General features: G+C 38.3%; 1 protein-coding gene across 1 annotated transcript in view; it reads left to right on the forward strand.

The window, feature by feature from the left end:
• Positions 1 to 19,022, forward strand: part of LOC134816888 (N-acetylglucosamine-1-phosphodiester alpha-N-acetylglucosaminidase-like) — a 54,848-nt gene extending 35,826 nt beyond the window's left edge. Inside the window, exon 2 of the mRNA XM_063825888.1 lies at positions 18,900 to 19,022. Coding sequence (XP_063681958.1) covers positions 18,900 to 19,022 — 123 coding nt within the window. The remainder of the gene's footprint in view (positions 1 to 18,899) is intronic.
• The last annotated feature ends 3,872 nt before the right edge of the window (positions 19,023 to 22,894 follow it).

Below are 22,894 nucleotides of genomic sequence, written 5' to 3' on the forward strand. Positions count from 1 at the left end.
GCAGTACATTTCCCTGTTTTGCAATGGCGGACCGTTTACTTACGATCATAGTACGGATAAAGCTGATGACACGAAAACGTTAGAAATAAGTAAAAAGTGCGATTTTGCACCACCGCGGCAGCATTTTACGTACACTTTACTCTGAGCACGAACCAATTAATACAATATAAGGCTTGAATGGGCAGCTGTCACAAAAACAATAATACTTCGCTTTTCGGGCTCCGCGTGATAATTCTGACAGCTTGCTGGAGGGAATATTGCGGCCCGAAGAGCGAACGTATTATTTGTTATAACTATTTGACGGTTCCGCTTGGAACGTCATGTGATACCGTGCGCTGATACAATTTAGTGTGTAAATATAGTGTGCATGTTATTTGTTTTAAAAAAACTTTCCGCCAGCCAGTGGAAGGTGACTCGCAATATGTTCATAATACCTTCGGTTCCTGCGGAAAAATTGCAAAAGATTCAGCTCCTCAGGTGTCAGAGTTTTAGTGCATATAATTCCCGGAAATAGTTATATGTATGGCGGCCCTTGACGCATGGACCAATTCAATATTACCTTCCAAGCTGGGCGTCCTGTCTCTAAGTAAGGATTGATCAAGTGCATACAAATGTATAAACATTAGTAAAAACACATGGTATATTGGAAACATCGACAGTCCTGCTTATGTGGGCTAGCATTGTCTACAGCAGAGAAATTATCTAGAACGTTGCAGCGAATACGATATGCGCTTTGCTTGCATATAATGGACAATTACAGCTTATCAAAGCCCATTCCCCTATGCCTCCTAGGCGATCAGTCTCAGTTATATATGAACGAATCCTTCATACGAGCCATGTATTATTTTCTGTGGAACCTGTGCACGATTTAATGTGTTCGAACGGCAATAGAAATGACTTTAAAAATAATTTTCCTATGAGCACTCAGGAGTTGGTGTTCCCCTCAGTGCCTCGACATATTTAATGGTTGTTGCACCATGTAACGTGATAGTGATCATTAATGCTTCTCGTTAAATTGAAGTTCGACAATCTTTACAGACTGTCTGAATTGTATACTATAGCATTTGTTGTAGAATTTTATTTAATAGTGAGCATGAGACAACCATGCCCTGACAACCTTGCCATTGCAGTTGTACTATAAAAAGGTCGATTGATCAATAACAAAACATAATTATCAGGTGATAAAAATGTCGTTGTTTTAGTCCTGATTGTGGTCTGCCTTGCTGGCAAGTAACGAACAAAACAGTTGCCCTAACAGATACAACTACTTTACTAGCAGTAGCACTAGCAGTCCACCTATGGTGACTCTACACTTCTACTAGCAGTTAGAGTCACCAGCTCCTGCAGTATTATATCAGAAAAAGGTCACCTATGTAGACTACAAACCAGTTCTACTATCAGTCAACTATGAAGCATTAATGCACCAAAATGCAACCCAAAGCATCTCCAAAAATGTACCCTCAAGCGAGGATCATGATTTTTTGGTTTAATACAGAAATATTGGATATTTTTGTAGATGACTAGTAAGTTTGAGTGTGATAACTTTGTGCTTATTATGCAATATGCATGATCCTTTAGTCCACTAGTGTTTTATAGTATTGGATGTTTCTTCATTACAGACTTCAAAAGAACAGAATTTATGTTTTAAGTAGTAGCTAGTACCATTCTTGGTTAATTAGATGATAATATGAGGGGGGATAGTAAATACTTTGTTATATTATTATTATTATTATGCTTAGTCGGTATGATATGTTTATAAGAAACATATTTCAATTGAGGACTATTATTATTTTTTTTAATTGTTAAGACGGGAGATTGCGCAATCCATTGAGAGCACTACCACAAATTGTCAATGAATGGAAAAAAGCAGCGACCGATTTCATTCTTGGTATAATTTTGCATTTGAGAATGATAATTCAAATTTATATTATTAATTAAAACAATAGCTGTTGATTAAATATGTGATATTAAAAAAATTTTAATTTTGACTGAATGCTTTAACAGTGCTTATATTTACTCTTCGTCGGGTCTCTTGCAACCCCTGGACGTCAAGGAAGAAGAACCATGTATGGTGGTGGTGATCATCTCCATCTTCTGTTCCTCGTATCATGATGATGGATGATCTCCGTATCTCACCAGGTAGGTGCCGGTCCTTACATCAGTCTCACTGGTCTTCACTGTCCCAGGACCACATGTGTTAGGGTGATGATGGTCCAGGGTTGTTTCCACTCTAATTTCCTGTCAGAGAGTTCCTTAGTGAGACATCAAAGTCAGTGTCCACAAGTTCAGGTGTTCGTCTTTCCATTCACATCTGTTCAGGTTGATCTTATCATTTGCAGTAAAGTTTTATCGGCGGCAACTTCGAACTTAAAACTGTAGTCTGCATTTACGGACTATTGCTTTTCTTCACGTAAAGGCTAGCTCGTCCTTCGTAATGGTGAGGACAATATCCTTTCACAAGCGGTGGCAAGTGCACCAGAGTTAACAACTAATAGGATCACCTCATGCGAATGCTGAGCTTTAAGGGCTGAGAAGGAAGATGTGTAATTAGCTGTAAGACACTTTCAGAACAATTCACCGTCGAATGATGTTGAGTACGTTTGCAGCGCTCTTTTTATCTTTTTTTCGTTCCTTTGGTAAGCCATTTTAATAAGTTAACACAACTTGAAATGCAATTAATAAGTCTGTCCAAGATGGTTAACTTAATTTTCTAACACGCTAGGTACCCCATCATTTTGTAGGCCGTGACCCCAACTACAAAGAAATATTTAGCCCTCTATGTTCACGATCTTTTGTTCAAATTTATGTTGGTAGGGGAACAGTATCTCAGCTTTTATTTTCACCAAAGCAATGGAAATTGAGAAAATAAGATTTGCAAACGTGAAATCACACATTTTAATTTACTTATTGAACTTCAGTCAGAATAGTACTTTGCGAATATTTAGGTCTACCGGCTTCGGCCGGGATATAATGTCGCCGCAGTTAAAAAGGGTAGCGAGTATTTACCCACTGCTGTCAAAACCGCATAGGCATTAGGTGAGCAGTTCTATTCGGAGTGCCCTACGTATCCATTAGTATATTAAACAATGTATCTTAAAAATAATCAATTGAAAATTAACCCTTATTTACTCGCACACCACCCAACATAGTTGAAAACATGCATTACATTGTAGTTTGAATGTTTGAACTTCTCTACAGTCCAAACAGACCGCTTTGAGCGCTCTCCCTAATAAGTTTAAAGTATTCATGACAGTGTAATTATGATTTATGTACCACGCTAGACTCTGCAAGTAAGATCAAGATTAAGTAGTTCCAATAAAATTCAAGCATATATTTAATTTAAAAATCATTGGATTTAAACGACAAATTGATTCGTCTGAATCAGCAGTCAGTACTCTAAAAAATTAAAAAAAATGCTCACATGCTTCCTCGATGGAAAATGGTTTTAGAAAATTAACTAGTTCAAAATCAAGATTAATCAAAATTTGAGATCAAGATAAGAGTTTGATAAAAGTGTTAAAATATTTAAACTTCCTTTTCGAGAAAGTGACGATATCAAACTATAATATTCCAGTGCTAGAGAATCCCTAAGCTATCCCAAATGTTTTAAACGGATGATTATTGTTACAGTCGGAATGTCTATCAAGTAAAAAAGTGTCAAAATCCTTCAAAACTCTCTGAAATGTCCTTGAACCCATCCTCAAAACATCCTCCTTCTTCAACAGCAGATGACACACGAAATATCATACAAAACAGTTTCTTCACGACAAGTCCGTGTAAGACTGTAGGTAGTAACATCTCGTTCCAAATCTTTAAACCAGAGCCACCAGGGAAGATTGCTAGGTCCAGTGGGCCAGGTTCCACATCGTAGGGAATATCAGCCGCGGCAATAGATGGAAAAACTTGGACTAATTTTTAAGCCTCGTTAGTAGTGGACAGGTTTTGGAGCCAGGCGAGAAGGTAGCAGCTTAACAAAGCGCGAAGGTGAAGTGTAATCCAGGTAGCCCCAACATTCCAGATCAGGTCATTTTGGGCCATACGAGTAGTCTTCTCCCTGGGAAGAGTATTTTATCCTTCTTCTTCTTTGTCATTCTTGGAAATGAGGATAGTTCTGAGATTGTCATGTGCCAGGAGAAGGTTGGAGAGTTTGTCAGAACCCGGAACATATTGTCATACCACATCACTCCTTCTCCATTTAACATGTTCTGCACTAATTCCTGCCCAGTTTGTCGTTTATGTTGAAGGTATTGGAAACCTGCAAAACTGTCTCCAGCCAACAGCTGGACTTGTCACTCTCCAGATCATCCTTGATTTGTTTTACCGTTGTAGGTAGCCAGGATGTATGCCAGGGATATGGTCTGTGGGAATGCCTTATCACTTGCGGCACCAGAGATATCAGAAGGATATATGTACTCAGATTATCTTTGAAAGGAGGACATGGCAGAGAGTCCTGCTCATTTATCCGTAGCATGTAGTTTTGCACCAGTTGCCTTAAATCTGCCAGGATAACGATCTCTTTGAAGCGGTTAGTAAAAGAAAAAGGAGCACCAGGACGTGGGAAGAGGGTGGGCTTTCTTGTTTAGTACAGCAGGCTGTTAAATGTGAAGTCAGGGATAGGAAACTCCAAACTGCGTCAGTACTACGCCCCCATCCTCCGCTTTGACTCGGTCTCTTGACATGACTAGTTAGGGTCAGCAATGTGGCGAGGGATAGCAAATAACATACTGTAAAAAAAATTATTAGATAAAGTTTTAGGTTTTCTATTCTTGCAACTACAAACAAAAATGAATTAAAGCACTCCGATAACCTGCAGTAAGGTACAGAAGGGGTAAATGATTTACATTTGAACAGGAAAGAAATCAGTAGGGAATTAACTTATTATCAAGATTTAACCATATATTTATAATTTCATCGGCCTTCGTCTTTTTGGGAAAAAAATAAGTTTTTATATTTCCTTTTTTAATAGCAGATTGCAGCATTTATGATCTTAGTTTGCATAAAAAAGTACACACATTTTATTTGTGAAATATAAATTTAGGGTAACCTGTTCCATGGGCAATAATTTGCACACAGTATCGATACGCGTATTTGGTGGTGTGGGCAGGATAGGACTGCAGCCAGCACTCGAGTTTTAATCAATCCAAATTATTTTTTACTGTAGTGATTTATTATTAAAAGAAAAATAGTGACAAAATAATTTGATTACACAGTAAAAAATATTGATTGATTAAAACTCGAGTGGCTGCAGTCCTGATCCTGACCGAAACCACCAATAAGCGTTTATCGATTACTGTGTGCAATTATTTGCCCATGGAACAGGTTACCCGTATAATTTTATTTCCACAATAATATGTGTGTACATTTTTTTGCAAACTAGATCATAAATGCTGCAATTGCATATTAAAAAAGGAAATATATAACTGTATTTTGTTCCAAAGAGACGAAGGCCGATGAAATTATAAATATAATGTTTAAATCTTGATAATAAGTTAATCACTTTTTTTTTTTTACTGATTTCTTTCTGTTCCAATGTAGAATTCATTACCCCTTCTCTACCTATACTGAGGTTATCGGAGTGCTTTAATTCATTTTTGTTTGTAGTTGCAAGATTTGAAAAACCCTTAGACTTTTTCTAATTATTTTTTTTACAGTTTGTGGATTTGCTATCTCTGCCACCATACTGACTAATGAGTCTGTCAGGAGATCGAGTTCAAAGCGGAGGATTGGGGCGTAGTACTCGGACGCGAGTTTGGAGTTTCCTATTCCCCTGGATTAAACTTGTTAACGGAGCATGTGGTACTAAACATGTAGCCCACCCACTTCCCAACGTCTGTGTCCTTTTTCTTTTACTAACGATTCAAAGAGATCGTTATCCTGGGCAGATTTAATGGCAATGGTGCAATACTACATGCGGGATAAATGAAGCTGGACTCTCTGCCAATGTCTCCTTTTCAAGTTAATGCTGAGTACATAGATCCTTCTGGATTCTCTGGTGCCGATGTGTTATTTTGACATTACACAGGACCATGATCCCTGCATACATCATGGATACTACGAAACGGTAAAACAAAAAAGGATGATCTGGAGAGTGACAAGTTTCCAGCTGTGTGGGCTGGAGCGAGTTTGGGGCAGTGTTGCCAATACACTTCAACATAAACGACAAAAACTGTGGCAGATTAGTGCTGGACTGTTAAGGAGAAGAGTGATGTGGTATGACAATACAGTCGGGGTTCTGGACAAACTCTCCAACCTTCTCCTGGCACAGGAGCTATCTCAGGAACTTATCTCAATTTCCAGAGAATGCAAAGAAGAGAAGGGTTAAATTACTTTCCCAGGGTGAAGACTACTCGTAATGGCCCCACAAATGGTCCGGATCTGAATGTTGGGCTACCTGGGGATTACACTTCACTTCGCGCTTTGTTAAGGCTGCTACTTTCTCGCCCTGGCTCCAAAACCTGCACTATTAACGAGGCTATAGTCCAGTTTTCCATCATTTGGCCGCGGCTGATATTCCCTACGGAGGTTGTTGAGACTGGCCACTGGGGACCTAGCAATCTTCACCTGGTGGACTTGGTGTAAAGAATTGGATCGGAGATGGTCTACTACAGGTCTTACACGGGACTTGTCGGTGAGAAACTGTGTTTGGATGATATTTCTGGTGTGAAATCTGCTGTGATGCATGGAGGGGAGGTTTGAGGATGGGTTCAAGACATTTCAGGAGGTTGAAGGTTTTTGACACTGTTTTTACTTGATAGACATTCCGGCTGTAAACAATAATCAGTCCGTTTTAAACTTTGGGATAGGCTTTGGGACTTCTTAGCTCTGGAATAATTATAGTTTGTATTTTTATATCTACTTTCGCGAAAGGATGTTAATATTTTTACACTTGATCACACTCTTACTTGATCTCAAATTTGATATAATCTTGATTTGAACTAGTTAATTTTCTATTAACCTTTTTCATCGAGGAAGCATGTGTGCATTTTTTAATTTTTTAGTAGTATGACTGCTGATATCAGCGGAATCAATTTGTCGTTTTAAATCAATGATTTTTTAAATTAAATTTATGCTTGAATTTTATTGAACAACTTTATATTGATTTACTTGCAGAGTTCTAGCGTTGGTCATTATCATAAGTACACTTGTCATGATTACTTAACTTATTAGGGGAGATCCGCTCTAGCGGTCTGTTTGGACTGTAGAGAAGAGGTTCATACTTTCATACAGACAATGTAATGCATGTTTTTCAAATATGTGGGTGTGTGCGGAGTAAATAAGGTTAATTTTTATTGATTATTGTATAAGATACTTTGTTTTAAGATACTTATTGGATACGTGAGGGCAATCCGAATAGAACTGCTCCCGATGCGTTAATGCGGGTTTGATCAGAGGGTAAATACTCCTACCTTTTTAACTGCGGCAATTATATATACGGCCGAAGGGGGTTAGGACTAATATTCGCATAAATCATATCTGACTGGAAGTTTCATTTTAGAAAAAGTTTAATGTGATGTTTTTCACGTTTGCTAATTCTATTTCTCAATTTCATTGCTTTGTGTAAATAAAGCTGAGATTATGTTCACTACAATCATAATTGAACAAAAGATCGTGAACATATGGAGGTAAAATATTTCTTAGTTGTTGGGTCACGGGCTACAATTGATGGGGGTCAGGCGTTGTTAGAAAAAATTAAGTTAACCATCTGACAGACTTGATTAATTGCAATTTCAAGTTGGTTAACTTGATTAAAATGGCTTACCAAGGAACGAAAAAGATTAAAAGAGCGCTGAACGGCACTCAATCCATTCGACGGTGAATGTTCTGAAGAGTGTCGTACAGTAATTACACATCTTTCTTCTCAAGCCTTAAAGTCGCATTCGCAATGAGGTGTTTTTAGTGTTAACTCTGGTGGCACTTGACACCCGCTTGTGATGGAGATTGACTAACCATGACGATGACGAGTAGCATTTTACGTGAAAGAAAAGCAAAGGTCCGTTAAATGGCAGGATACAGTTTTAGTTCGTTAGTTGCCGCGATAAACCTTTTGCAACGTAAGTCAACCTGGTAGAAGATTGTTGAAAGGAGACGAACACCCTGAAACTTGTGGACACTGACTTTGATGTTCACTAAGGGATTGCGTGACGAGGAATGGAGGGAGTGGAAAGAAACTTTGGACCATCATCACACTACACTCATCGTGGTCCTGGGGGAACTGTTGAAGTCAGGAGATGAGTTGTAAGGACGGGACCTTACCTGGTGAGTACGGAGATCACCATCATCTGATGACGAGGAACAGAAGGATGGAGGATGATCACAACACCATATGGGTTCTTCTTCTGAGTCCGGGGTGCAAGAGACACGGAAGAGAGTAAATATAAGCACTGTTTAAAGCATTCAGTCTAATTTAAAAATTTTTATATCAAAATTTTAATTGCAACGCTATTGTTTTAATTTTAATATAAATTTGAATTTTCATTTTCAAATGCAAAAATGATTCCACAGAATGATATCGTCGCTCGTTTTTCATTCATTGACAATTTGTGGTAGTTGCTCTTCAATGAATGCAGCAATTCGGGCTTAACAATTAAAAATAATAAAAGTCCTTCAAGTTGAAATATTGTTTTCTTATATCAGAATCATACAGACAAAGCATATAATAATAATAATATAACAAAGTATTTATATCCGCCTTATTAGCAACTAGTAACCATGAATGGTACTAGCTACTAATTTATAATATCTTAATTTCGTTCTTTTGAGTCTGTATATGAAGATAAAATCCAATATCTATAAAAACACTAGGACTAAAGGTTCATGCATATTGCATAATATGCATGCAAGTTATACACAAAACTTAATAGTTGATCTACAAAATATAGTCTTTTTAATCTGTATTTATCCAAAAAAAGTCAGAATCCTCGCTTGATGGGTACTTTTTTGGATGCTTTTGGGTGCATTTGGGTGTTATGCTTTCATAGTTGGCTGCTAGTAGAAACTGGTTGTAGTCTACATAGGTGGACCTTTATGAATGTATACTGAGGAGTGGTGGACGGTACTGCTAGTAGAAGTGGTAGAGTCTCCATAGGTGGGATGCTAGTGTACTGCTAGTAGAAGTAGTGTATCTGTTAGGCCAACTGGTTTTGTTTCGGTTTGGTTACTTGCGCTGCAGGCATACCACATTCAGGACTAAAACAATCGACATTTTTATATGATAGATATGTTTGTTATTGATCAATCGCTTTTTTAATAGTTTTCAATGCAGATGCAAGTTTGTCAGGGGCATGTTGTCTTCATGTCAGCATTAAATAAAATTAGCTACAACAATGCTTTAGTATTACATCAGAGCAGTCTGTAAATTGTCGAGACTTCATTTAACGAGGAGAGCAGTTAATGATCTTTAATCACGTTCACATGGTGCAACAGATCCATTAATATGTCGAGGCACTGAGGGGACACAAACTCTGAGTGCTCATAGGAAGAATTATCTTTTAATGTATTTTATTTGCCGTTTCGAACACGATTAAATCGTGCAACTGGTTCCACAGGACATAATACATGGTCGTATGTAGGGATCGTTCAATATAAATTGGTGACTGAGTCAAGCTAGGGCATAGTGGGGGGAGTGGCTTTTGAAAAGCTGTATTGTCCATTATATGCAAGAAAAGCGATATCGTATCTGATGCAACGTTCTAGATAATCTCTGCTGTAGACAATTGCTAGCCCGCAGTAAGCAGTACTGTCGATGTTTCAATATACCATGTGTTTGTAATAATTGTTTTACCATTTGTTTGGCTCTTGGATCAATCTACTTTAGAGACAGAAGCCTCAGCTTGGAAGGTACATTGACTGGTATGCTTCACGGGGCCGCCATACATTTATAAACTATTTCGGGAATTATATGCAACTTAAAACTCGGGACACTGAGCGCTGTGATTAATTTTGCAAGATTTTTCCCGCAAGGATCGAAGGTATTATGAGCACTATGCGAGTCACCTCAGACTGGCTGCGGGACGTTTTAAAAACAATATAACAGTGGCACACTTTATTTACACACTATATTGTATCAGCGCAGTATCACATGAAGGGTTCAAGCGGAACCGTCAATAGTTATAACAAATAATACGTTCGCTTCTTCGGGCGCAAATTCTCAACAAGCTTCAGGAATTATCACGCGGAGCCCGAAAATCGAGGTATTATTGTTTTGTGACAGCTGGCCAGTTCAAGCCTTAATATTTGTATTAATTTGGTCGTGCTCAGAGGAAACGTATCGTAATGCGGCCGCGGTGGGTGCAAAAATCGCACTTTTTACTTATTGTCTAACATTTTTCGTGTTCTTCAGCTTTATCGTTCTATGATCGTATTGTATCGGTCGGCCATTTCAAAACCAGGCAATGTGACTGATTCCGTTAGAGTGGTGAATTTGAGAGAATGCGTCGTTCTACACAAAGAATGGGTAGTGTAGATATAGAAATGAATTGTTGATTGTGGCAAAAATTTGAGTTTTATGTCATATCTTGTTGTTATGGGGTCCCATTAGCCTATGTCGGATGTTATGATTTGAGATACATCATCTTGTGAATGAGCGATAAAATGAATAGTAATCAATATAAATATTATATGATACTATTACTAGGTACGGGATCTTCAGTAACGTAATCGACAAAAATGTGTTAGGTCTTAATGTCTGGGTAGCGTGAATCATGGAAAACAATTGGTTTAAGGATCCCATTTCATGGCATTTATTTACCCACTGTTGTGGTCGTACATTGTTAGCCAAAACTTCCCTAAACTTGGAACCACTAGGACATAAAGTTGTCCACTAGAATTATATAAAAAATTTGACCTCTTGTAAAAGATGAGGAAATAAAGAATAAATGTGCTAAAGCATCAGCTCTAGGTTAGTTGGGGGTTAATTTGTTAAGGGACATCGAATCATGAAATTTGGAACCATGAGAACATTGATCAATTGTTTTAAATCAGTCTAATCTATATTATATTTTATTAATCAACCTTAGCAACTCAATAATAGGGACACAAACAGCTCATGAGGGTTAAGGAAATATTTTACGAAGACATGATGGTGTTAGGTGTAACTGCTTGCTTTCCATAGGTGTGTAAGCTAATGATCTTAGAATTGAGTAAAAAATAACATAAGAACAGTTAAATATGTGTCTGCTACTGTTGGTAACTAGAAAATAAGTATGCTAAGTTCTGAGAGGTATAAGTTTGTATAGAAGGCGAGGAAGCAAGAGTGCCCGTGTACACGAGATTCTATGGGACTGATAAAACTGGATACAGTTTTGTAGAATATCCAGGGGACAACCGTAGGTATTTCGAGGGTGTATAAATCCCAAAGGCCGATGGCGACTTCTCGCCCAGTTCAGGGAGCCCTATTTCTGGGTAACATTCAAGGGAAGATCTATTTGGCGATCCTTGACTAAGAGCTACTTTACACCAGCCAAAAAAATGATGCTGAATGGTACCACCTTCCTCACATTAACTTGCACTTCATTTCATCTTCAATCCACTGTGAGTCCATAGACGGGGGTTAAGAGAGTGCGTACCACAGCACTAGAGAGGTCTACATATCATTCGAGAACAACCAAATCCTCTTCGCAGGATTCGCCAAATAGATTTCCCTTGATTGTACCAGGGAAATAGGGCGTCCATGAACTGGGCGAGAAGTCGCCATCGGCCTTTGGGATGTATACACCCTCGAAATACCTTACGGTTGTTGGATATTCTTTAAACTTGTATCCAGTTTTTAAGGTCCTGAGATTCTTGTTACGGGGCATCTTGCTCTCGCTTCTTTACAAACTTAATCTCAAGAACTTAGCAGACTTTTTTTCTAGTTACAGACAGTAGGCTGACTATGAGTCGCATGTTCTTATTGTTATTTTAATCAATTTCTAAGATATTAGTTAACTACCTATGGAAACAATAAAAGTTACACTAACACCATTTGTCTTCGTAGAATATTTCCTTTATCCATGAGCTGTTGAGTCCCTATTATTGAGTTCGTAGGTTTGTTATAAAGTTATAGTATAGATTAATGATTTAACAATTATCAATGTTCTCATGGTTCCAAATTTCATGATTCGATGTCACTTAATACAAATTAACCCCCAACTAACTGAGCTGATGCTTAGGCAATATTATGTATTTCCTATCTTTACAAGAGATCAAATTTATATTTTGTCTAGTGAGTAACTTTATGTCTTGTGGGTCAAGTTTTAGGGATGTTTGGCTAACAATGTTACGTCAGCAGAACGAAGTGGGTAAAGAATGCAGTGAAGTGGATTCCTGATAACCAATTGTTTTCCATGATTCCATGTACCCTGACATTATGAGCCTAACACATTTTTGGTCGGTTTACGTTACTGAAGTCCGTACCTTAGTAATAGTATCATATTATATTTCAATTGATTAACTTTTCATTTTTATCGGCTCATGTAACATGATGGATGTGATCTCAAATCATAAATTCGACATAGGTAATGGGGGTCCATAACAACAAGATATGACATAATCTCAAATTTTGCAACCAGAATCAAATTCTATTTCTATTTCTACACTTCCAGTATTTGTGTAGAACGGTCGCTTTCTCAAATTCAGCCACTCTAACGAAGCAGTTCACATTGCCTGTTGAATGGCGACCGTTTACTATACGATCATAGTACGGTTAAAGCTGATGACACGAAAAGTTAGGACAATAAGTAAAAAGTGCGATTTTGCACCCACGCGGCGCATTTTAGTTACGTTTCCTTGAGCACGAACAATTATACAAATATTTAAGGCTTGAACTTGGGCCAGCTGTCCAAAAAACAATAATACTTCGCTTCTTCGGGCTTCCGCGTGGATAATTCTGACAGCTTGCTGGAGGGACATTTGCGGCCGAAGAAGCGAACGTATATTTGTTATAATATGACGGTTCCGCTTGGACCGTATGGATTCGTGGCATGATACAATATAGTGTGTAAATATAGTGTGCCACTGTTATTGTTTTAAAAAATTCCCGCACGCCTGTCTGAGGTTGACTCGAATATGTGCTCATTATACCTTCGGTTCCTTGCTGGAAAAAATCTGCAAATTATCGCTTCTCTGTGATCCAAGTTTTATGTGCATATAATTCACGAGAAATAGTATAATGTATGGCGGCCTTGAAGCATGACCAATTCAATATTACTTCCAAGCTGAGGGGCTGTTCTAAAGTAAGGATTGATCCAGAGCAAACAAATGTTATAATAAACATTAGTTCATACACATGTACTATTGAACATCGACTGTACTGTTACTGCTGGTAGCTTGGTTCTACAGCAGAGAATTATCTAGAACGTCTGCAGCAGATACGTTACTGCGCTTTGCTTGCATTATAATGAAATTAACAGCTTTCAAAAGCACCTCTCCCCTATGCCCTAGGCTGACTCAGTCTCAGTTATATTTGAACGGATCCTCATACGAAGCATGTATTATTTTGTGGGAACCAGTGCACGATATAATCGTGTTCGAACTGGCAATAGAAATGACTTAAAAATAATTCTTTATGAGCACTCAGGAGTTGGTGTTCCCATCTGTGCCTCGACTTATTTAATGGTTCTGTTGCACATGTAAGTGTAAAGATCATTAACTGTCTCCTCGTTTAATGAAGTTTCCGAACTATCTTTTAAGACTGCTTGAATGGTAATACTAATAGCATGGTTGTAGCTAATTTTATTTTAATAGCTGAGATGGACAAAACCATGCCCCTGACAAAAACCTTGCCATCTGCAGTTGTACTTAAAAAGCGATTGTTAATAACAAAATATTTACAGGTGATAAAATGTCGATTGTTTTAGTCATGATTGTGGTCTGCCTTGCAGACGCAAGTAAACCGAAACAAAACTGTTGCCCTTACGATACAACTACTTCTACTAGCAGTAGCACTAGCAGTTCACATATGGAGATCCTACCACTCTACTAGGCAGTAGCGTCCACCAGTCCTGCAGTATTACTAATTCTGTAAGGTCCACTATGTAGACTAAACCAGTTTACTAGAGTCCATATGAAAGCATAAACAACAACAAAGACCATATGCCACCAAGATCAAAAAAGTACCATCAAGCGTGGATCTGATTTTTGGATAAATACAGATAAAAATGGGACTTATTTTTGTGTAGATGACTAGTAAGGTTTGGTGTGATAACTTTGCATGCATATTATGCAATATGCATGAACCTTAGTTCTCTAGTGTTTTTTTGTATTGGATTTTTATCTTCATTCAGACTCTTAAGAAACGAAAATTATGTTATATAATTAGTAGCTGTACCATTTATTGGTTACTCTAGTTGCTAATATGAGCGGGATATAAATACTTTGTATATTATTATTATTTTATGCTTTGTTGTATGATTGTTATCAGAAACATATTTCAACTTGAAAGGACTATATTATTTTTTTTAATTGTTAAGACCGGAGATTGCTGCATCCATTGAAGGCACTACACAAATTGTCAATGAAGGAAAATGCGAGCGACCGATTATTCTTGGAATCAGTTTGATTTTGGAGATGATAATTCAAATTTACTATTATATTAAAACAATAGCTGTTGCAATTAATATGTTGATATTAAAATTTTAAATTAGGCTGATTGCTTTAAACAGTGCTTATATTTATTCTTCGTCGGGTTCTTGCACCCCTGGACGTAAGGGAAGGAGAACCCATGAGGTGGTGGTGATATCCTATATTCTGTTCCTCTTCATCTGATTGATGGTGATTCCGTAATTCACCAGTAAGGTGCCCGGTCTTTACAATCAGTCTCCTGTCTTCACTGTCCCAGGACCACATGAGTTGTAGTGGTTGATGATGTCCAGGGTGGCTTTCACTCCTCATTTTCTCGTCACGCAGAGTCTTAGTGGAGACATCAAAAGTCGTGTCCACAAGTTCAGGGTGTTCGTCTCCTTTCTCAATCTTCTTCAGGTTGATCTTTAAATTTGCGAAGGTTTATCGGCGGAACTACGACTTAAAAACTGTAGTCATGCCATTTACGGACCTCTTGCTTTCTTTCAGTAAATGGCTAGTCGTCATCGTTATGGTGAGGACAATTCCATCACAAGCGGTGGCAAGTGCCACCAGAGTTAACACTATTAGGACACCTATTGCGAATGCTGAGCTTAAGGCTGGAGGAAGATGTGTAATTTCTGTAGAACCTCTTCAGACAATTCACCGTCGAATGAGTGGAGTACGTTGCAGCGCTCTTTTTATCTTTTTTCGTGCCTTTGGTAAGCCATTTTAATCAAGTTACCAACTGGAAATTGCAATTTAATCAAAGTCTGTCAAGATGTTAACTTAATTTCTATACACGCTGAGTACCATCATTGTAGGCCGTGACTCAACTACAAGAAATATTTAGCCTCCATATGTCCGATCTTTTGTTCATTTATGTTGGTAGTGAACAGTTCTCAGCTTTTTATCTTTCACAAAGCAATGGAAATTGAGAAATAAGATTTGCAAACGTGAAAAATCACACATTTAACTTTTCTAAATGAAACTTCAGTCAGATAGTTTATGGCGAATATTAGTCTATCCCGGCCTTCGGCCGGATATAATTGCCGCAGTTAAAAAGGGTGGAGTTTTTACCACTGAGTCAAAACCCGCATTACGGCATTAGGTGAGGAGTTTATTCGGAGTGCCCTCACGTATTCCTATAGTATTTAATACAATAGTTTCTTAAAAATAATCAATAGAATTAACCCATATTTACTCGCTCACACCCAACATATTTGAAAACTGCATTACTTTGTCGTATATGAAAGTATGACCTCTTCTACAGTCCAAACAGACCGTATGAGCGCTCATCCTAATAAGTTTAACGTATTCATGACAGTGTATTATGATATATGTACAACGCTAGACTCTGCATGTAGATCAAGATAAGTTGTTCAATAAAATTCAAGCATAAAATTTAATTTAAGATCATTGGATTTAAAACGACAAAATTGATTGCTGAAATCAGCAGTAGTATCTAAAAAAATCTAAAAAATGCTACATGTTCCTCGATGAAAAATGGTTTTTAGAAAATTTAACTAGTTCAAAATCAAGATTAAATCAAATTTGAGATCAGATAAGAGTGTGATTAACGTGTTAAAATATTTACACATCTCTTTTCGAGAAAGTGAGATATCAAACTATAATATTCCAGAGCTAGAGGAATCCCTAAGCTATCCTCTAAATGTTTTTAACGACTGATTATTGTTTACAGCTCGGAATGTCTATCAAGTAAAAAGTGTAAATCTTCAATATCTGAAATGTCTTGAAACCATCCTCAAACATCCCTCCATCTTCACAGCAGATTTCACACCAGAATATCTCCAAACACAGTTTCTTCACCGGACAAGTCCGTGTAAGACCTGTAGTAGACACTTCTCCTTTCCATTTTTAACCAGAGTCCACCAGGTGAGATTGCTAGTCAGTGGGCAGTCTCCACAACTCCGTAGGGAATATCAGCCGCGGCCAGTTGATGGAAACTTGGACTATAGCATCGTTTGTAGTGCAGGTTTTGGGAGCCAGGGCGAGAAGAGTAGCAGCCTTAACAAAGCGCGAGGTTGAAGTGTAATCCCCCAGGTTGCCAACATTCCAGTATCCGGACCATTGTGGGCATACGCGTAGTTTCTCCCTGGGAAGAGTATTTAACCCTTCTCTTCCTTTTTTTTCCTTGGAAATGAGGATAGTTTGAGATTGTCATGTGACAGGAGAAGGTTGGAGATTTGTTTGTTATTTTCAGAACCCCGACTGTATTGTCTTACCACTTACTCTTCTACTTTAACATGTTCAGCTCTAATCTGCCCAGTTTTGTCGTTATGTTGAGTGTATTGGCAAAACTGCCCCAAACTGTCTCCGAGCCCTCACAGCTGATAACTTGTCCTCTCCAGATCATCTTGATTTGTTTTACCGTTCGTAGGTAGCAGGATGTATGCAGGGGATCATGTGGCTGTGAATGGCATTATCACTTGCGGCACCGCAGATATAGAAGGATCTATGTACTCAGCTTTATCTTTGAATGGAGGACATTGGCAGAGAGTCTGCTTACATTTATCCCGTCGGCATTAGTATTGCACCAGTTCATTAATTGCCAGGATAACGATCTCTTTGATAGCGGTTTGTAAAAGAAAAAGGAGCACAAGGACAGTTGGAAGTGGGTGGGTTCATGTTTAGTACCAGCAGGCTCCGTTCAATGGGAACGTACTGGGGAATAGGAAACCCAACTGCGTCCGAGTACTACGCCCCCAATCCCTCCGCTTTGACTCGGATCTTTGACATGACTCTGTTAGGGTCAGCATGTGGCGAGTGATAGCAAATCCAAACATACTGTAAAAAAAATATTAGAATAAGTATTTGGGTTCAATTTCTGCAAACTTCAAACAAAATGAATTAATGCACTCGAATAACCTGCCAGTAAGGTCAGAAGGGGTAATGATTCTACATTTGGAAACAGGAAAAGAACAGTAGTGATTAACTTATTATCAAGATTTAAACATTATATTTTATAAATTTCATCGGTTGTCTCTTTGGGAAAAAATAAAGTTTTTTTTTTTCTTTTTTAATATGCAGATTGCAGATTTATGATCATAGTTTGCATAAAAATGTACACACTTTATTTGTGAAGAAAATTTACGGGTACCTGTTTCCATGGGCAAAGAATTTGCACACAGTAATCGTTACGGTATTGGTGGTGTCGGCAGGATCAGGATGCAGCACTCGAGTTTTAATTCATCAAATTATTTTTTACTGTGTGATTTATTTATTGAAAAATTAGTGAAAAATAATTTGATTACACAGTAAAAATTAATTTGATTGATTAAAACTCGAGTGGCTGCAGTCCTGATCCTGCCCGACACACCAATTCGCGTATCGATTACTGTTGTGCAATTTATTTGCCATGGAACAGGTTACCGTATATTTTATTTCAACAATAAAAATGATGTTACATTTTTTATCAAACTAGATCATAAATGCTGCAATCTGCATATTAAAAGGAAATATAAAACTTTAATTTTTTTCCCAAAGAGACGAGGCGATGAAATTATAAAAATTAATGTTTAAATCTTGATAATATGTTAATCACTATGATTTTCTTTCTGTTTCCAAATGTAGAATCATTACCCCTTCTGTTACCTTACTGCAGGTTATCGGTGTGCTTTAATTCATTTTTGTTTGTAGTTGCAAGAATTGAACCTAATACTTTATTCTAATTTTTTTTTTACTGTATGTTGGGATTTGCTATCCTCGCCACATTGCTGACCCTAACTGAGGTCTTGTCAAGAGATCCGAGTCAAAGCGGTGGAATGGGGGCGTAGTACTCGGACGCGGTTTGGAGTTTCCTATTCCCTGGACTTCCAATGTACGGGCCTGGGTTCTAATCATGAAGCCCACCCCTTTTCCCAACTGTCTGGTGCTCTTTTTCTTTTACTAACGCTTCAAAGAGATCGTATCTGGGAGATTATGGAACTGGTGCAATACTACATGCGACGGGATAAATGAAGCAGGACTCTCTTGCCAATGTGCCTCCTTTTCAAAGTTAATGCTGAGTACATAGATCCTTCTGATTTCTCTGGTGCCGCATGTGGATATAATGCCATTCCACAGACATGATCCCTGCATACATCCTGGCTACTACGAAACGGTAAAACAATCAAGGATGAATTGGGGTGGACAAGTTTCCAGCTGTGTGGGCTGGAGCGAGGTTTGGGGCAGTTGTTGCATACACTTCAACATACGACAAAAACTGGGCAGGATTAGTGCTGGAACATGTTAAAGGAGAAAGGAGTGAAGTGGATGACAATACAGTCAGTGTGGTTCTGACAAACTCTCCAACCTTCTCCTGGCACATGAGCAATCTCAGGTAACTATTCCTCTATTTCCAGAGGAATGACAAAGGAAGAGAGGTTAAAATACTCTTCCAGGAGGAAAGACTATTGATGGACCACATGGTCCGGATTGGATTGTTGGGGTACCTGGGAGTACACTTCACCTTCGCGCTTTGTTAGGCTGTACTCTTCTCGCCCTGGCTCAAAACTGCCACTAATAACGAGGCTATAGTCAAGTTTTCCTTCATATGGCGCGGCTGATATTCCTACGGAGTTGGAGATGCCCACGGACTAGCATCTTCAACCTGGGGATCTGGTAAAAGATTGGAACGGAGCATGTGTTATACAGGTTTACACGGACTTGTGAGTGAAGAAACTGTGTTTGGATGATATTTCTGTGTGTGGAAATCTGTCTGTGAGTTGGAGGGAGTGGTTTGAGATGGGTTCAGACTTTTCAGAGAGTTGAAGGATTTTGACACTGTTTTACTTGATAGGACATCCGAAGATGTAAAAATAATCAGTCGTTTTAAAACATTTGGGATGTTAGGGATTCTCAGCTCTGGAATATTTAGTTTGATATCTCACTTTTCTCGAAAAGGATGTTAATATTTTTACACTTTATCACACTCTTATCCTTGTTCTCAAATTTGATTAATATTGATTTTGAAAACTAGTTAATTTTCTAAAACATTTTCTTCGAGAGGAAGCATGTGAGCATTTTTTAATTTTTTAGGTACTGATCTGATTCAGCGGAATCAATTTGTCGTTTTAAATCATTGATTTTTAAAATTAAATTTATGCTTGTAATTTTATTGAAAACTTTATCTGATTTACTAGCAGAGTCTAGCGTTAGGTACATATATCTATCTTTAACTCTGTCATGAATTATTTAAACTTATTAGGGGAGGAGCGCTCATAGCGGTCTGTGTGGACTGTAGAGAGAGGTAATTCTTTCATACGACAATGTAATGCATGTTTTCAATTTTTGTGGGTTGTGTGTGCGGAGTAAATAAGGGTTTATTTCTATTGATTATTGTTTTAAGATACTATGTTTTAGATATATTGGGATAAGTGAGGGCACTCCGAATAGACTGCTCACTAAGGCGTAATGCGGGGTTTTGACTCAGTGGGTAAATACTCCTACCATTTTTAACTGCGCAATTATATCCCGGCCAAGGCGGTTAGATAATATTCGCATAAAACTATTCTGACTGAAGTTTCATTTAGAAAGTCTAAATGTGTGATTTTTCACGTTGCAAATTTATTTCTATTTCATTGTTTGTGATATTAAAAAAGTGAGTTTTGTTCACTACCATCATAAATTGAACAAAGATCGTGAACATATGGAGGCTATATATTTTTTGTAGTTGGGTCACGGGCCTACAAATTGATGGGGTACAGCGGTGTTATGTAAATTAGATAACCATCTTGACTGACTGGATTAAATTGGCAATTATGTTGGTTAATTGATTAAATGCTTACCAAGGAACGAAAAAAGATAAAAGAGCGCTGCAACGTACTCAACTCATTCGCGGTGAATTGTTCTGAAGAGAGTCTTACGCCCAAACACGACAGTTTCACTATCAACATTGGAACCACTGTTTTGCAGAGTTCCAGCAGCATGTGGATCTCACCAAAGTGCTCGATCAGGAACTCCTCGGTAGTTTTGGCGAGGTAGAGAAGAGATGGGTGTATATGGTGAGAATCCAAGTTGAAGTTGAGGAGGTATAATTCTGAGGAGATTACCAGAAATAGTGTCAGAGCCAGTGACCAGAGCAGTGCAGCTTTGTGAGTCACTCTGATGGTTAGCAGGATGGCAATGTAAGCGATGAGGCAGGCCGAGAGCTTGTAGAGTAGTGAGAAGAGGTGGGTTTGTGTTATTAGGAGGGGCTGGAGGGAGGTGGTGTTGAGGGTCAGGGTCAGAGTCGTCACGTGACATGTGTCCAGGTGAGCTAGCGTGTAGACAAAACAGATTCCTGTCAGACCTAGTGAAAGTGGGGTAACGTTCAATAAAACTAAATAATAAATGATGGCAAGGACATTTCAGCGATACTTATTAGGCCTTTAATTCGTGGGATATTATTTTGTATCAAGAGCTGACAGATAAACAGCTCTTATTCAACAAAAATACCTTTTAATAATCTGTTTTCACGCTTTTGAGTGGGTCGATCATCACAAAGCAAGAGTCTCCACTCTCCACTCAGTTTTTCAAACAGACAGTTATCAAAAGTATTAAATTAAAATACCTGTTAATTAAATACCTAAAATACATTAAAATTAACGATACGTCAATCGTACAGTAAAAAGCGTCCAATATTAGAACGAACCTGTAAAAATATCAGCAACCGTTAGAAGAAGATGAAGAATGGAAGAGATCTTGGTGATACCTGACCTAGTCCATATTATCAAGGTGACTACACTGCCTGCTATCGAGATAAAGCAACATATGGACGTCACTATTATCAGAGCTAGAACTCCTGGTTCGTTTGTCGTCTGCTGGCAATCTGGGAGGTTTGTTATTATTCATTTGTCGTCTGCTGGCAATCTGGGAGGTTTGTTATTATTAATTTCCTTTTGAGATCGCGCATAAGATCTCTTATGAGATATGGAAGTTACATGAACGCTGAACAGGTACAACGTATGACTATGAGTGCAGCGAAAACAGCCACAGGTACAACGTATGAGTGCGGCGAAAGTTCGCGTATAGTGCGATCTTGCAAATGCCTAAAATGTGTTTATACTTATAGGCAGCAAGAGTGCGTACAATGTTCCACAATTATTATAGTTTTCTGACAATTCCAAAATTACACACATAGAAGTTATGCCAATTTTATTGGGTTAGACTTAGACTGCTCCCGTGCCTAGACTCCGGCTAGGGTACCTACTAAAAATGCTTCCCCGGGGACTTATGGGCAAAAAAAACTACAGGCTAGTTAAACACGAATTCGATTGTTTAGGGCTCGGGTTAGGGTTAGGGTTGTGGTTAGGGTTATGGATAGCTTTGGGGTTATGGTTAGGGTTTACCTGGGGACCCCAGGCTATAATGTTTATAAACATAAATAGAGATTTGGTGGAATGACAGGCTGAGCGCCGCCCAGTAAAGGTATGGTTAGGGTTGCGATTAGAGTTTATGTAAAACCGTTTTGTTCGACTGCAAAAGCATAACAACTAAAATCACGCAATACTTTTATGAGGTTTAAATCACTTAACATCTTTAATTTTATTGGATAGTGGCAAAATTTTGCAGCTCGGTGGCTTTTAGTGGACGACCTAGAGGTGGCGGCATGTTGTCAGCATTGTGGCATCCTTTGTATAAGTTTTCCACTATCACTATGTTCGTAGAAATATTTTCTTTACCCTCATGAGTTTTTGTCCATATTGTGTTCGCAAAGGTATGTTATAAAGTTATGATATAAATCAATCGTCTAAACAATTGGTCAATGTTCTCATTGTTCCAAATCTCACTTAACAGATTAACTGCTAACTAACCTTATGCCCATCACATACGTAATATTTTATTTCCTCATCTTTGCCTTTGTTCATAAGAGGGCCTCCGGCCTCAGGCCTCTATGTATCGTTTTCTGAATGCTTGCAGTTTTCCAAACATTAATTGGGGTGTCTGTCTAGTGGTTAACTTTATGTCTAGTGGTAAACTTATGTCTAGTGGTCTAAGTTTTTATGTCTAAGTTTTAGGGAAGTTGGGAAGTTTTTGGCTAACAATGTTACGTCAGCAGACGAGTGGGTTAAGAAATGCTTGTGAAAGTGGATTCCTGGAAACCAATTTTTCCACGGTTCATTATGAGCCTAGCATATTTTGGCCGTACCTAGTAGTAGTAGTTAGTACCTACCTCTCGATATACGATTTTGGAAGTTTTTCCTGAAACTACTTTTGTTCATATTTCATGCTACTCTGATCATTATAGCCGAAAATATTCGCCCCTCCCCCCTCCTTAATCAACCGTAATCATTTGGGAAGGTAATCGTACTGTAGTGCGACACGTACTCTAGTGCTAAGTCCGACAAAAACACCCTCTGTCGCACTACAGTACGTG

This window comes from Bolinopsis microptera, chromosome 6 (assembly GCF_026151205.1).
Source record: "Bolinopsis microptera isolate Bmic1 chromosome 6, MBARI_Bmic_1.0, whole genome shotgun sequence".
In the NCBI taxonomy this organism is placed as follows: domain Eukaryota; kingdom Metazoa; phylum Ctenophora; class Tentaculata; order Lobata; family Bolinopsidae; genus Bolinopsis; species Bolinopsis microptera.